The 12,924-nt window shown below is 46.9% G+C and overlaps 1 protein-coding gene and 1 long non-coding RNA gene across 2 annotated transcripts in view; one reads left to right on the forward strand and one right to left on the reverse strand.

Moving 5' to 3' along the window:
* LOC119964385 overlaps window positions 1-12,836 on the forward strand; it is a 69,019-nt gene extending 56,183 nt beyond the window's left edge. The window contains exon 3 of the long non-coding RNA XR_005460291.1: window positions 12,631-12,836. This is a non-coding gene — a long non-coding RNA (uncharacterized LOC119964385). The remainder of the gene's footprint in view (window positions 1-12,630) is intronic.
* Window positions 1-12,924, reverse strand: part of LOC119964384 (kynurenine--oxoglutarate transaminase 3-like) — an 89,092-nt gene that overhangs the window by 46,745 nt on the left and 29,423 nt on the right. The window contains exons 5-7 of the mRNA XM_038793782.1: window positions 10,762-10,911; window positions 9,193-9,279; window positions 1,900-2,031 (exon numbers count right to left, since the gene is read on the reverse strand). Coding sequence (XP_038649710.1) covers window positions 1,900-2,031; window positions 9,193-9,279; window positions 10,762-10,911 — 369 coding nt within the window. The remainder of the gene's footprint in view (window positions 1-1,899; window positions 2,032-9,192; window positions 9,280-10,761; window positions 10,912-12,924) is intronic.

Here is a 12,924-nt window from a genome sequence, read left to right on the forward strand (position 1 = left end):
CGCTGGACTTCGGACCTGATGAAGGTCCTGTCCTGGGCGCTGTACCGTCTGCTCCTGGTGGCGACGGGTTTGCAATCTGGAGTTAAGTTTGCAAATAGGGACGGTGGGTCGACCTTTAGGATCGCGAGGCTGCACACAGTAAGGGGTGGTAGGGGCCCACCGAATTTCAATGTTAGGCTCTGGAGGTTACATTGGAAGTCCAGGCCGAGTAGCAGGGCAGCGCAGAGGTTGGGGAGGACGTAGAGGCTGAAGCCGCTAAATTCTACGCCCTGGACCGTGAGCGTGGCTATACAGTACCCCCGGATCGCCACGAGTGGGACCCTGGAGGCCAGGCAGATTCTCTGATTGGCGGGAGGAAGCAGGCGCTTACCATATCTGGATGGATGAAGCTTTCGGGGCTCCCTGGAGTCCAGCAGACAAGAGGTCTCGTGCCCATCGATCTACACGCTTGTCGAGGCGGAGGCTAGATTGTGCGGGTGAGACTGGTCAATCGTGACCGAGGGGAGTCGCGGCTGGTCGTCGCTGGTGTCGAACGATGGGATGCCTGGGGGCACGGGACCTGGAACGATGGTGGTGCCCATGTGCCATGGGGGAGATAAGATGGCGGCGTCTGATGATCTTGGGGTGAACAAGATGGCGGCACCCACAGGCCACACGTGTCAGGGGTTGACAAAGATGGTCATGCAGCCCATGGGCTGCATGTGGTCCGAAGTTGGCGGTGCCCATGGGCCGCACGTGGTCCGAGGAAGGGAAGATGGCGGCGCCCACTGTCCATACGGGAGGGGGGTCGGAACGATAGCAGCGACTGCACGGGCCTGGCACACCGCAGTGAAGTGCCCTTTTTTGCCACAGGCCTTGAAAAGGGCGCTGCGAGCTTGGCAGCGTTAGCGGGGGTGTTTCTGTTGCCCGCAGAAGTAACATCGGGGCCCCCGGGGTTGGCTGGCTAGCGCGTGGCACAGGCGTAGGGTTGGCTGAGTGGAGCCCCCAGTGGGGCGGCCGACTGTGGAGTTAACAATGCGTAGGAGTGGTGGACCTCGGGGCTGGGGGTGTAGGCCTGAAGATTGCGCGAGATGACCGTCATCGATAGCGCTAGCTTTATGGTTTCTGTGAGGTCGAGTGGCCCCCTCTGAAAGTCGCTGCCGTATGAGATCTGACCCTATCCCCGTAACGAAAGCATCCCGCATGAGGAGGTTTGAATGTTCCATGGCCATGATGGCCTGACAGTCACAGTCTCTGACCTGGGGAATTAAAGCACGCCAGAAATCCTCTACGGACTCACCAGGGAGCTGCCGACGAGTAGAGAGTACGTGTCTGGCGAAGAGCGTGTTCGTCCGCTGGGTGTAATTCTCTTTCAGTAGCGCCTTGGCTTCATCGTAGGTCGGCACATCCTGGATAAGAGGAAATACGTTGGAGCTCAGCCGCAGGTAGAGTGTCTGGATCTTCTGAGCTTCTGGAATTGGATCTGGTGCAGACCTGATGTAAGCTTCAAAACAAACTAGCCAATGTTGAAAGTCCCTTTTGGCATCGCTTGATTGCGGATCCAGCTGCAGGCGATCCGGTTTGATGCAGAGGTCCATCTTCTGAAAGTCTTAGTGTAATAAATTGATGCACGATCAATTGCACAAAGACGAGAGTTGAATACAACTGAGGCTTTATTACACGAAGATGTGTGGCCTCCTACAGCAGCTGGCGAAATGGCTGCTGTGTGGGGAGCACACATATTTATACTCCGCCTACTGGACGAAGCCAGCAGGCAGGGACTACCCCCATACCTGTAGTACAGGGTCTTACCACACATCTCCTAATATATACAACAGTGGTGATTACCACAGATATACAAGCAATATATTTGATGCCCAACTTTTCAAAAAGTCAAAATGCTGGATATTGCACCCTTACCTTGCCCAATGGATTGTTGGGTGTATTAATGATTATTGCTTTCGTCCGAGAATTAAATTTACTGGCAAGTTCTTCTTCATTGAGTTTCCAATCTCCACTGCTGCATATGCCCTGCTCACCATTTTCTTGTACCTTTAACAAAGACACAAACAGCACATTTGACATATCCACCAGCTATCCTAGTATTTACAAAAAGAATGGTTGCAAAATATTTGAACATCAGAACGAGGAGCAGAAGTAAACCATGAGGCCCTCCCCCAGCAAACTCCACCATTCAGTATGACCGTGGCTGATATTATCAGTCAACTCAACTTTCCTGACTCCTCCCCAAATCCTTCAATTCCATAGGACAGGGGTGTCCAAATTGTGGAATGATCATTTGGTGGTGTGAGGCAGCAATGGTGACTGCTGAGCAGAGACTCTGGCGGGACGACCTTGGGATTGGCTCCAAGGTTCCATTAAATGTGTGTACATGATTCTTAGCTCCGAGATTTCAACAGTCTTTCAAACAGTTGTCGACACGCCATTGGCTCCTGCTCTTCAGCTCTTCCACTCCCCATGTTCAACAACTCCTCCAGCCCCAATATTCAAGAATAATAATGGGACCATACTCAGTAACGGTTTGAGAAGCACTGACAAAGGAGATCAAATCAAAAATCTATTTATCTCAGCCTTGAATATACTCAGTGAAAAAGTATCCACAACCATCAGGGCTAAAGAACTCCAAAAATCCACAATCCTTTCAGTGAAGAAATCTCTCCACATCCTAGACGTGAAGTAAGGGAATAATGTGGCCCTTATCCTGCGCATATGCTCTCATATTCTTGATTCCCCGGCCAGAGGAAACAACCTGTCAGTGGCTACTCTGTCGACCCTTCAGAATCCTGCATGCATCAATGAGATCACCTCTCGTTCTTCTAAACCCCAAAGAGGTTTTAACTTTTAAAGAAAATTACCAGAAGCGGCAAATAAATCTAAGCAGTGAAAGAGAAAACAAATACATTTATAGGGATATTCTTTCCTAGAGAGGGAGGGAAGGAAAAGGTACAGAACAAAACTGGTTTGCAAAAAGCAATCATGTAGAATTTCCATGTTTCTGGATTGTGAATCTGTCATGTTGCATGGGCAATATAGGTTCTAGGTCCAACCATCTTCAGCTGCTTCATCAATGACCTTCATTCCACCAGAAGGTCAGAAATGGGGATGTTCGTTGATGATTGCACAATGTTCATCGCCATTCGTGACTCCTCAGGCACTGAAACAGTCCATGTCCAAATGCAGCCAGACCTGGACAATATCCAGATGTGGCTAGACAAGTGGCAAGTAAAACTCACACCACACAAGTGCCAGGAAATGACCATCACCAACAAGAGAATTCACTCATTGCCCCTTGACATTCAGTGGCATTACGATATTCAATGGCATTACAATCGCCAAAATCCCCAACGATCAATATCCTGGGGGTCTACATTGACCAGAAACTTAACTAGTCTAGCCATATTAATACTGCGGCTACAAGAGGAGGTCAGAGGCTAGGAATCCTGCAATGAGTAACTCACCTCCTAACTGCCGAAAGCCTGTCCATCATCTGCAAGGCTCAGGTCAGAACGATGATGGAATACTCTCCACTTGCCTGGATGAGTGCACCTACAATACTTAAGAAGCTTGATACAATCCAAGACAAAGCAGCCCCTTTGATTGGCACCCATACACAAACATTCACTCCATCACCGATGCACAGTGGCAACAGTGTCTATTGAAGGTTTTAGAGGACATTACTAGAATAGAAAATGGATGTATTGTATTAGGATTTTTAGAAAGTTTTTGATAAAGAGCCACAGCATTAAAAAATTAAACCACATGGGATTGTGGGTAATATATTGGTATGGATTAAGAATTGGTTGGCAGACAGGAAACAGAGCAGGAATACATGGGTTATTTTCAAAGTGGCAGGCGGTGACTAGTGGGGTGCAGCTATTCACCATAGACATCAATGATGTAGGACGCCATCTAATGGAAAAATGTCAAAGTGCGGTAGTGAGCAGAAAATGCCGGGTGTTTCCCAAACAGCCGATCCAGCGAGTCCGTCACCGGTATCTAATATTAATTAGGGCACTTAATGATGCCTCACAGGCTTCACACTGCAAATGACTGTCCCGCCGGCTGATTCCGAGTCCGTGCCCGGCATCTCCCTGCCAACGAGGGGGAACAGCACATAAACCAATCCCGTAGAGCAAACCCCGGACAGCACGCAGCCACGCATCCGCGCAAATCTGCTCCACGATTTGGAGATAACAACTTGGCCAGACTGATGGGCATGGTGGAGTCCAGACGGAATACCCTGTTCCCAGAGGGGCTTTGAGGTCAGCCAGAGCCGCCTGGGAGACAGTGGCAGCAGCCGTCAGCTCGAATGCCCCCAGGAGGACCACCACCCAGTGCCACAAGAAGCTCAAATGACCTCCACCGGGCCATATGGATGAGTTGGCATTGGCCCCCCTGGCACCGGTCCTGCCTGCTATCTGCGGAGAAAACCTCACCACCTCCCTAACAACCCCACGTCTGATACCACCAACCCCCACCCACCCCCAGCACAAGACCACAACTTGCCCCAGCTCACCCTGGCATCCTCCATCCCACTCCACCCATTCCCAGCAGTGCTGCACATGCCTGTTCCCCATCTTTTCTCGCTCCTTCCCCCCCCCCCCCCCCCCCCCCAGGAGGAACGGAACCTGGAGATCACGGGGTGGCTGAGGACAGATCGGGCACTAATGTCGAGATTGACCTTCACCGCAGAGGTGAGTATCCACTGGGCCCCACCAAGAAGACCCGTCACACGTGAGTTGTTCATGCCAGCATGATGATTCATCCCTCCGGCTGACCACATGTCCACTTGCAGGATCTCCAGCCAGCAGTGCTGACCCATCCGGGGTGCCCCCGGGGTGGACATTGGCGAGGCACAGCAGTGCTTGGCGTACTCACAGAGGAGTATCACCAAGGCCATTGACACCATGGTGCAGACATTGGGGAGCAACTGACCTCAGGTTTATCCAGCTGAAATCACACGTTGTGTAGAAAAGTTGCCAACACCAATGAGAAAGGTGCCAACACCAATGAGCGTAGGGAAGGCAGTGGCATAGTGGCATCACTGTTGGACTAGTAATCCGGAGACACAGATAATGCTCTGGGGACTGGGTTAGAATCCAACCATGGCAGATGGTGAAATTTAATTTTGTAAAAATATAATCTGGAATTAAAAGTCTAATGATCATGAAACCATTGCTGATTGCCACAAAAACCCATCTGGTTAACTAAGAAGAACAATACAGCACAGGAACAGGCCCTTCGGCCCTCCAAGTCTGTACTGGTCACGATACCAATGAAGAATACTACTGTCCTTTAGGGAAGGAAATCTGCCATCCTTACCTGGTCTGGCCTACATGTGACTCCACATCCAGAGCAATGTAGACTCTTAAATGCCCTAAGGGATGGGCAACAAATGCTGTCCCAACCAGCGGCGCCCACATCATAGATATCATAGATATCATTTAGAATTTGCAGTGCAGAAGGAGGCCATTCGGCCCCTCGAGTCTGCACCGGCTCTTGGAAAAAGCACCTTACCCAAGGTCAACACCTCCACCTTATCCCCATAACCCAGTAACCCCACCCAACACTAATTTTGGACACTAAGGGCAATTTATCATGGCCAATCCACCTAACCTGCACATCTTTGAACTGTGGGAGGAAACCGGAGCACCCGGAGGAAACCCACGCACACAGGGGGAGGATGTGCAGACTCCACACAGTGACCCAAGCTGGAATCAAACCTGGGACCCTGGAGCTGTGAAGCAATTGTGCTAACCACTATGCTACCGTGCTGCCCATGCACATCCCATGAACAAATTTTTTTTTAATGTTCTCGTGACTGTCACCAGTATCAGCAACAGCCATTGCTCAGGATTGTCTCGTCTAGTATAGAAGGGCTAAGGTTTGATGGATCTTGCTGCTCCACCTGTTTTTCATTGCCATCATTGCTGAAGTCCTCATTTCTATACCCACATGCAATGCTACTAGCCTTGGAACCTGCCTTGCCCTTTCTATCAAGCTCTTCAGTTCTGATGAAAGCTATACACCCCAAGAATATTGGCCTCTCGTTTCTCCTGCTGATACTGCCTGGCCAACATTTTATGTCTTCACCTTTACTTTTCCTCGACTTTCTTGCTCAAGAACCTGGAGCGAACAAGAACCCGGAGTGAATTTACAACTGCGTCTGAGAAATATGTTAAAACATAGAAGCAGGAGTGCGGCACTTAGTCCTAGTCGTTTTTGATCTATCTGGGAAATACAGAATGTTGGGAAAGGATTGAATAGCAAAGCAGGCTTGGAGGGGACGTTAGGCTTACACCAGCTCCTATTTCTTTTGCTACTTCTTACGTCATTCAATGAGACCATGGCAATCCTCAGGACTGCTGTATCTTCTCCACACTCCCCATGGGATTGAGGGATATATTCACCATAGGATAGCTAAAAATCCACAATGGGCTAAACGCTAGAACACACTAAGGTTTTGTGGTAGTATTTCTGCATAATTTCAATTGCCTACTTCATTCCTGGAAAATTGTTTGCCATAATAAAGGTGAACGAACCCTACTACAATTCAGGCATTTATCTCTGACTGAAGCACTTTGGTTAGTTTATTTTGGATTCGCAAATTAAGACATGCTGAAGAGTAGTGTTACTCTAAACCTTCCAGAATTATGCCCAGTCAACACAGAATCATTGTTGCAGTTGGTGCCTTTTGTCTTCCCCCAGATAAGTGGTACTCAGCATGCACAAAGATCTTCTCAGGTGACTTATTGTCCCCAGGTACGGTGCTACTGACAGCAGATAAACATGACACGCAGGAAGTTATATAGGGCTCAATTTTCACAGTAAAACAGGGGACCAGGATCCAATTCTGGAATTCCCAACCCCATTTCCACAGTTTCAATTTATTTACCGGTGCCTCTTAAGAAGGAGGGCTGGTTTGAATCATTTGCCCACACCTTGCACTCCTAACCTGGTTGGCTCTTTTGCAGGGATATTCTCATCATCTGCATGGGGTCAGGCCAGCTTTTCAAAGTGTCATGGCTCACGGCACCTCAGTTTTCATGAACCATGCTATGGTACTTCAATGCCCATGCATCCACTATAAATTGCATAAAACCAAAGAATGCTGTCGTGACAGCAGGATGCATAAAAAAAGCTTTTAAAAATACTTTTTGCTACAATAAAAGTGTCAATCATTTAGACCATTTAACGTATCAATAGAAGAAATTGCAAGTACTTGTAACCTCTTCATTTTGTGTAAATAAACATTGTGAAATTGATTGCATAGATCAGAGTCAAAGTTCTCAGCCAAGCAATGTTTCCCTGGAGCTCTAATGTTTCAACAGGCTAATCATGAGAGCCTAGACATCCATTAGAGTGCTGAAACAGAGGGTACAATATGAGGATGGTTGCGGGGATGAGGTACTTCCTCATGTGAACCATTGGAGAAGCTGCCGGTTTTCTCCTCGGAGAAGAAATGTTGAGAGGAGAAATGTTACAGATGTTCAAAATCATGAGGGGTTTAAACAGAATCGATAAGGGGAGATTGGTCGTATTGATAGAATGCTCGAGAACCGGTTTGAGAGGACTGGCAGAAGAAGCAATGGCAACATGAGGAAAATAATTTTGATGTTGTTTATCTGCATCCTCCTTAAAGGGTTCATCCCAGAACTCCAGTTGATGCCACATCAGTTCCTTAGAATATAGGTGTCGTTGGTAAGGTCAGCATTTATTGTCCAATTTTTTAATGTAACAAATGGTTAGAATCAGGGAAACGGTGGGGAGTGGGGCGAGTTGAGTTGCTCTTGCAGCGACCTAGCACAGATACACGGACCGAATGGCCTCCTTCTGTAACCATTCTAGGTTTCTATGATATAAATATATTTTTTTTATAAATTGCTTTTTAGAGGTTGTAACACTACCTTCGGTGGAAAGGATACCAGGCATTCAGTTTCTTTCTAATGAGGTTACAGCGCCTCACTTAGAACAAAGATGAATATGCTTTACCATTACAATTAGTTGTAGATTGGGCAGACAAGTGGCAAATAACATTGCACCATACAAGTGCCAGGAAATGATCTCGCTAAACTGGAATCTCCCCATGAGTTTCAATGGCATTACCATCACCAAAACGCCCACTATCAACTTCCTGGGAGTTACCATTGACCAGAAACTGAACTGGACGAGCCATATAAATACTGTGGCTACAAGAGCAGGTCAGAAGCGAGGAATCCTGCTCACCTCCCGACTCCCCAAAGACTCACCATCTACAAGGCACAGATCAGGAGTAAGATGGAATACTCTCCACTTGCCTGGATAAGTGCAGCTCCGAAAATACTGCAGAAGCTCGACATGATCCAGGACAAGTCAGCCCGCTTGACTGCCACTCCCTTAACATACATTCACTCCCTCCACTAGTAATGTGCAGTGGCAGCTGTGTGTACCACCTACAAGATGTACTGTAGGAACTCACCAAGTATCCTTGGACGGCACCTTACAAACCCATGACCATGTAGAAGGACAAGAGCAGCAGATACATGGAACAGCATCACCTGGAAGTTCCCCTCCAAATCACTCAACATCCTGACTCATCGCCATTCCGTCATTGTCACTGGATCAAAATCCTGGAAATCCCTCCATAACAGCACTGTGGGTGTACCTACAGCGCATAATTTATCATAGAATCCCTACTGTGCAGGAGGAGGCCATTCAGCCCATCAAGCCCACACTGACCCGCCGAAAGAGCACCCTGCCCAGGCCCATTCCACGCTCTATTCCTGTAACCTTTGGACACGAATGGGCAATTTAACGTGGCTAATCCACCTAACCTGCACATCTGTGGGCTGTGGGAGGAAACTGGAGCACCCGGAGGAAACCCACACAGACAACGTGAAAACTCCACACAAGCATTCACCCAAGGTCAGAATCGAACCCGGGCCCCTGTGAGGCAGTAGTGCTAACCACCATGCTGCCCATGGACTACAGCAATTCAAGAAGACAGCTCACCACCACCTTCTCAAAAGTAATTGGTGGACAATAAACGCTGCCCTAGCCAGTGAATCCCTTGAATTAATGTACAGAGTTGGAGACAATAGAATTGATTACCATACAAATCATGAGTTTAAAACAATAATTTCTGTCCATGCAAATTCAACATCGCTGCCAAACCTTAATAGAAAATAGTGTTTAATTGGATCAAATACTCACAGGCCTTAATGCGATGAAGACTGGAATGCCTCCAGCCATTTTAACCATTGGCTCATAACAGTCAAAGAATGGCTCTATGATTATCACCTGAAATTAAAATAGGAATTAAACATTGATTCACGATCTAGGTTTAAAAAACACTGTACAAATTTGTATTTCAGACAACGTAAATGCACACCCCGGCCAAAGAACTATGACTGACATGCCACTTGTAATGTAGGCCAACACAGCATCAAATCTACACACAGCAAAATCCCAGACCGAAGGAAAATCATTTTTTGCAGGTAACAAACATGCAAGTTTCAAAAGACATTTCGTACTCAGAAAGGTTCATGTGCTCCCTTTCATTTCAGTGGTGTGTGCCAGTGGCAAAGCACCTGCTTTGACTGTTAACTTTTTATACAACTTTTTCTCTACTGTTGTGACTAGGTTACTTTGAAAATTCTTTTTATATGAACCAGATTACACACGAGCAAATCAAGAAGTTGAAGTTGCAAGGCTGCCTCTGATTCAAAAGAAAGGATTTGTAAGAAGGGCTGGAGCGTAGTGAGATACTAGACAATGTGATTATGACTGTAATTTCTCAGTTGTAGGGAACAATTTAATGTAGCTTTGCTGAGCTTTTTGACTTCTTGTTTGGAGCAACATAGACCACAAAGCAAAGTGTTTTGTTTAGCGGGGCAAGCAAGAAGTTAAAATCTCCATTCTTCATATCAGCGGGACCAGAAGATCTTGCTGGCATGAGGGGTCTGAGAACTTCAGCTATGGTGGAAAGTTAATGGGCGGGTTACCCCGTCCAATGACGCCGGAATCATGAATCACGATTGAGCGGAGAATTATGCATCAGCCTAAAATAGATGTCTGTGCCGGGCTCTCAACGGAACGCCACGTTCCAGCGCTTGAGGCGGTGTAAATGTGTTCCACGCCCCGCGTCGGCATGGGCATGAAAATTGTACAGCTGTTAGCATATCATTAATGGGCCCGACCCGATAGTCTCCGGCCTCCTGCGATGCTTCGCCTCTACCAGGCAGAACTGATACCGGTGTGGAACCATGTACCGTAGCTGCTGAGGCCAGGAGAGGAGATCAGCCAAGTTTCCATACTGCCCACCTGACCCGTAAATGTGCAGAGCGCCACCGGCCATAAGGGCGCCCCCCTCCCTGCTGGTCCAGCAGCGGGATGTGCATGGCCCAGCGCGGCCAGTGACTCACCAGTTCCTGGCACCTCTCAGTGCACCCACCGAGGCGCTGCCCTACTGCCGGGAAGGGGGGGAGGGGGGGGGTGATGATGGTGAGCCAGCCGTTCAATAGACGGAGGTGAGGTAGGAAGGAGGCGCTATATCAGGCCCCCTGTTTACTGGCAGCACCTGTGGTACGAGGACTTGCTAACCCGGGCGTGTCGCCGATGACCTGCGGCTCAGCAGAGAGATCGTGCGTCATCTGTGCTAGATGATGGCACTCATTGGACAAACCCATTGAGCAATTGCAAGAACCACGGCACGTGGAACCTTAGTAAATTGATAAACACATACCCGCCTCCACGCGCAGAGAAATAACTTTGTTATTTTACCTCATCGCCCTCGTCAACCAGTCCTTGTATAGAGTTGGAAAGGGAACCGTACCCCCCAACTGTTACCACAATCTCTTTATTTGGATTGATGGAACGTCCGTATACATGTCCATAAAGGTCAGCAAGTGCCTTCACTAATGGAGGGTGGCCCTGATGTAAAAAGACACAATATAGTGAGAAATGAGAAGTACAAAAGAATATTCATTCAGCATTTTGCAAGTTCTGTGAAAGCAGCTTTAATTTTGAATAGCTATTGTGAACGAGTTAGGTTTTGGATTCCAGCAGTGCACTAGGGCAACGTGTACGTCCTGGGCACTGTGATCAACTGTGATCAACTTCAACTGCACCTCTTGGGCACTGGGACCCACCAACTGTGATCAACTTCAACTGCACCTCTATACTATTATTTTACTGCACCAAAGCTCAGAAGCAAAAACGTTTTTCTTTTTAAAACAAAAACACATTTGGATAAGTGACCTAATGATTTAAACACCCAATTAGGTAATTTGTGGAATATAAATACATCGAATTAGCAGCAAGAGTAAGCCATCCAGTCCCTTGAGCCTGCTCCACCATTCAATATGATGGCTGATCGGATTGTGGCCTCCACCCCATATTCTGTCTCCCCGATTGACTCCCTTTTTAATGAAGAATCTGAGGTTATCTATTTCCGTCTTTAAAATATTCGATGACCCTATCTCCACTGCTCTCTGGGGAAGAGTTCCAACGACTCAACCATCTGAGAAAACATTTCTTCTGTCTTAAACAGAAGACCCCTTATTTTTAAACTGTATCCTCTAGTTCTAGTCTCTCCTGCAAGGGAAGACAGCCTTTCAGCATCTACCCTGTTTCATCCCCTCAGGATCTTGTATGTTTCAATAAGATCACCTTTTTCTAAACTCCAATGGACACATCTGTCCAATCTTTCTTCCATGATAATCCCTCAATCCCAGATATCAGTCAAGTGAACCTTCTCTGAAATCTTTGAATGCATTTATATTCTTTCTTAAATAAGGAGACCAAAATTGTACACAGTACTCCGGATGTGGTTTCACCAATGCCCCATACAACTGCAACAGAACATCCCTAGTTTTCTATTCCATTCCCCTTGCAATAAACAACAACATTCAATTTCCCTTCCTAATCACTGGCTGTACCTGCTTATTATCTCCTTATTCATGTCCCAGAATATCCAGATCCCTCTGTACCTCAAGAGTTCTGCAATCTCTCTCCATTTAAATAGTATACGGTTTTCTATTCTTCCTGCCAAAGTGGATAAGTTTACATTTTCCCACATTATGCTCCATCTGCCAAATTTTTGCCACTTTCTTTTGCAGACTCCCTCTGTCCTCTTCACAACTTACTTCACTATCAAATCTTCATGTCATCAGCAAATTTAGCAACCACACCTTCAGATCCTTCATTCAGTCATTGGTACAAGTTGTAAATAGTTGAGGACCCAGCAATGACCCCTGTGACACACCACTCATCATATCCTGCCAACCCTTAAATGACCCATGTTACCGCTTTGCTGGCCAATCTTCTGTCCATTCTAATATGTTACCCCTTACACCACAACCTCTTGTTTTGAACAGTAACCTCTTATATGACACCTTTTCAAATGCCTTCTGGAAATCTAAATACAGCACACCTACAGGTTCCCCTTTATCTACATTGTTATCCCTTCAAAGAACTTTAATAAAGTTGTCAAACATGATTTCCCTTTCAAAAACCATGTTGACTCTGCCTGATTGCCAAGTTCCCCACTTTAACAGACTTAGTAATAGATGCCAGCACTTTCCCCACTATAAATGTTAAGCTAACTGGCCTGTAATTTCCTACTTTCTGTCTCTTTCCTTTCTTGAATAGAGAAGTCACATTCATTATTTTCCAACCTGATGACACCCGAGATGGACCAGGAAAATATCAGAAGGACCAAAAAGAGCCTTGATGTCATTGGGAAGCAAACCCATGGAATATCTGACAGACTATTGGGATCTGGATGGAGACAAAGAACCAGAGGCAAATAGAAACTCTACTACCAGCTGGGTGGAAGACATTCCTATTGAGAAACCAAAGAGTACAGTTTGTCCTCAACCTCAAAATAAAAACAGGACCAAATCATGGAGATTAGTCAGGGCACCACAAATACTGGTCCTGTCT

This window comes from Scyliorhinus canicula, chromosome 4, assembly GCF_902713615.1.
Source record: "Scyliorhinus canicula chromosome 4, sScyCan1.1, whole genome shotgun sequence".
Lineage (NCBI taxonomy): Eukaryota > Metazoa > Chordata > Chondrichthyes > Carcharhiniformes > Scyliorhinidae > Scyliorhinus > Scyliorhinus canicula.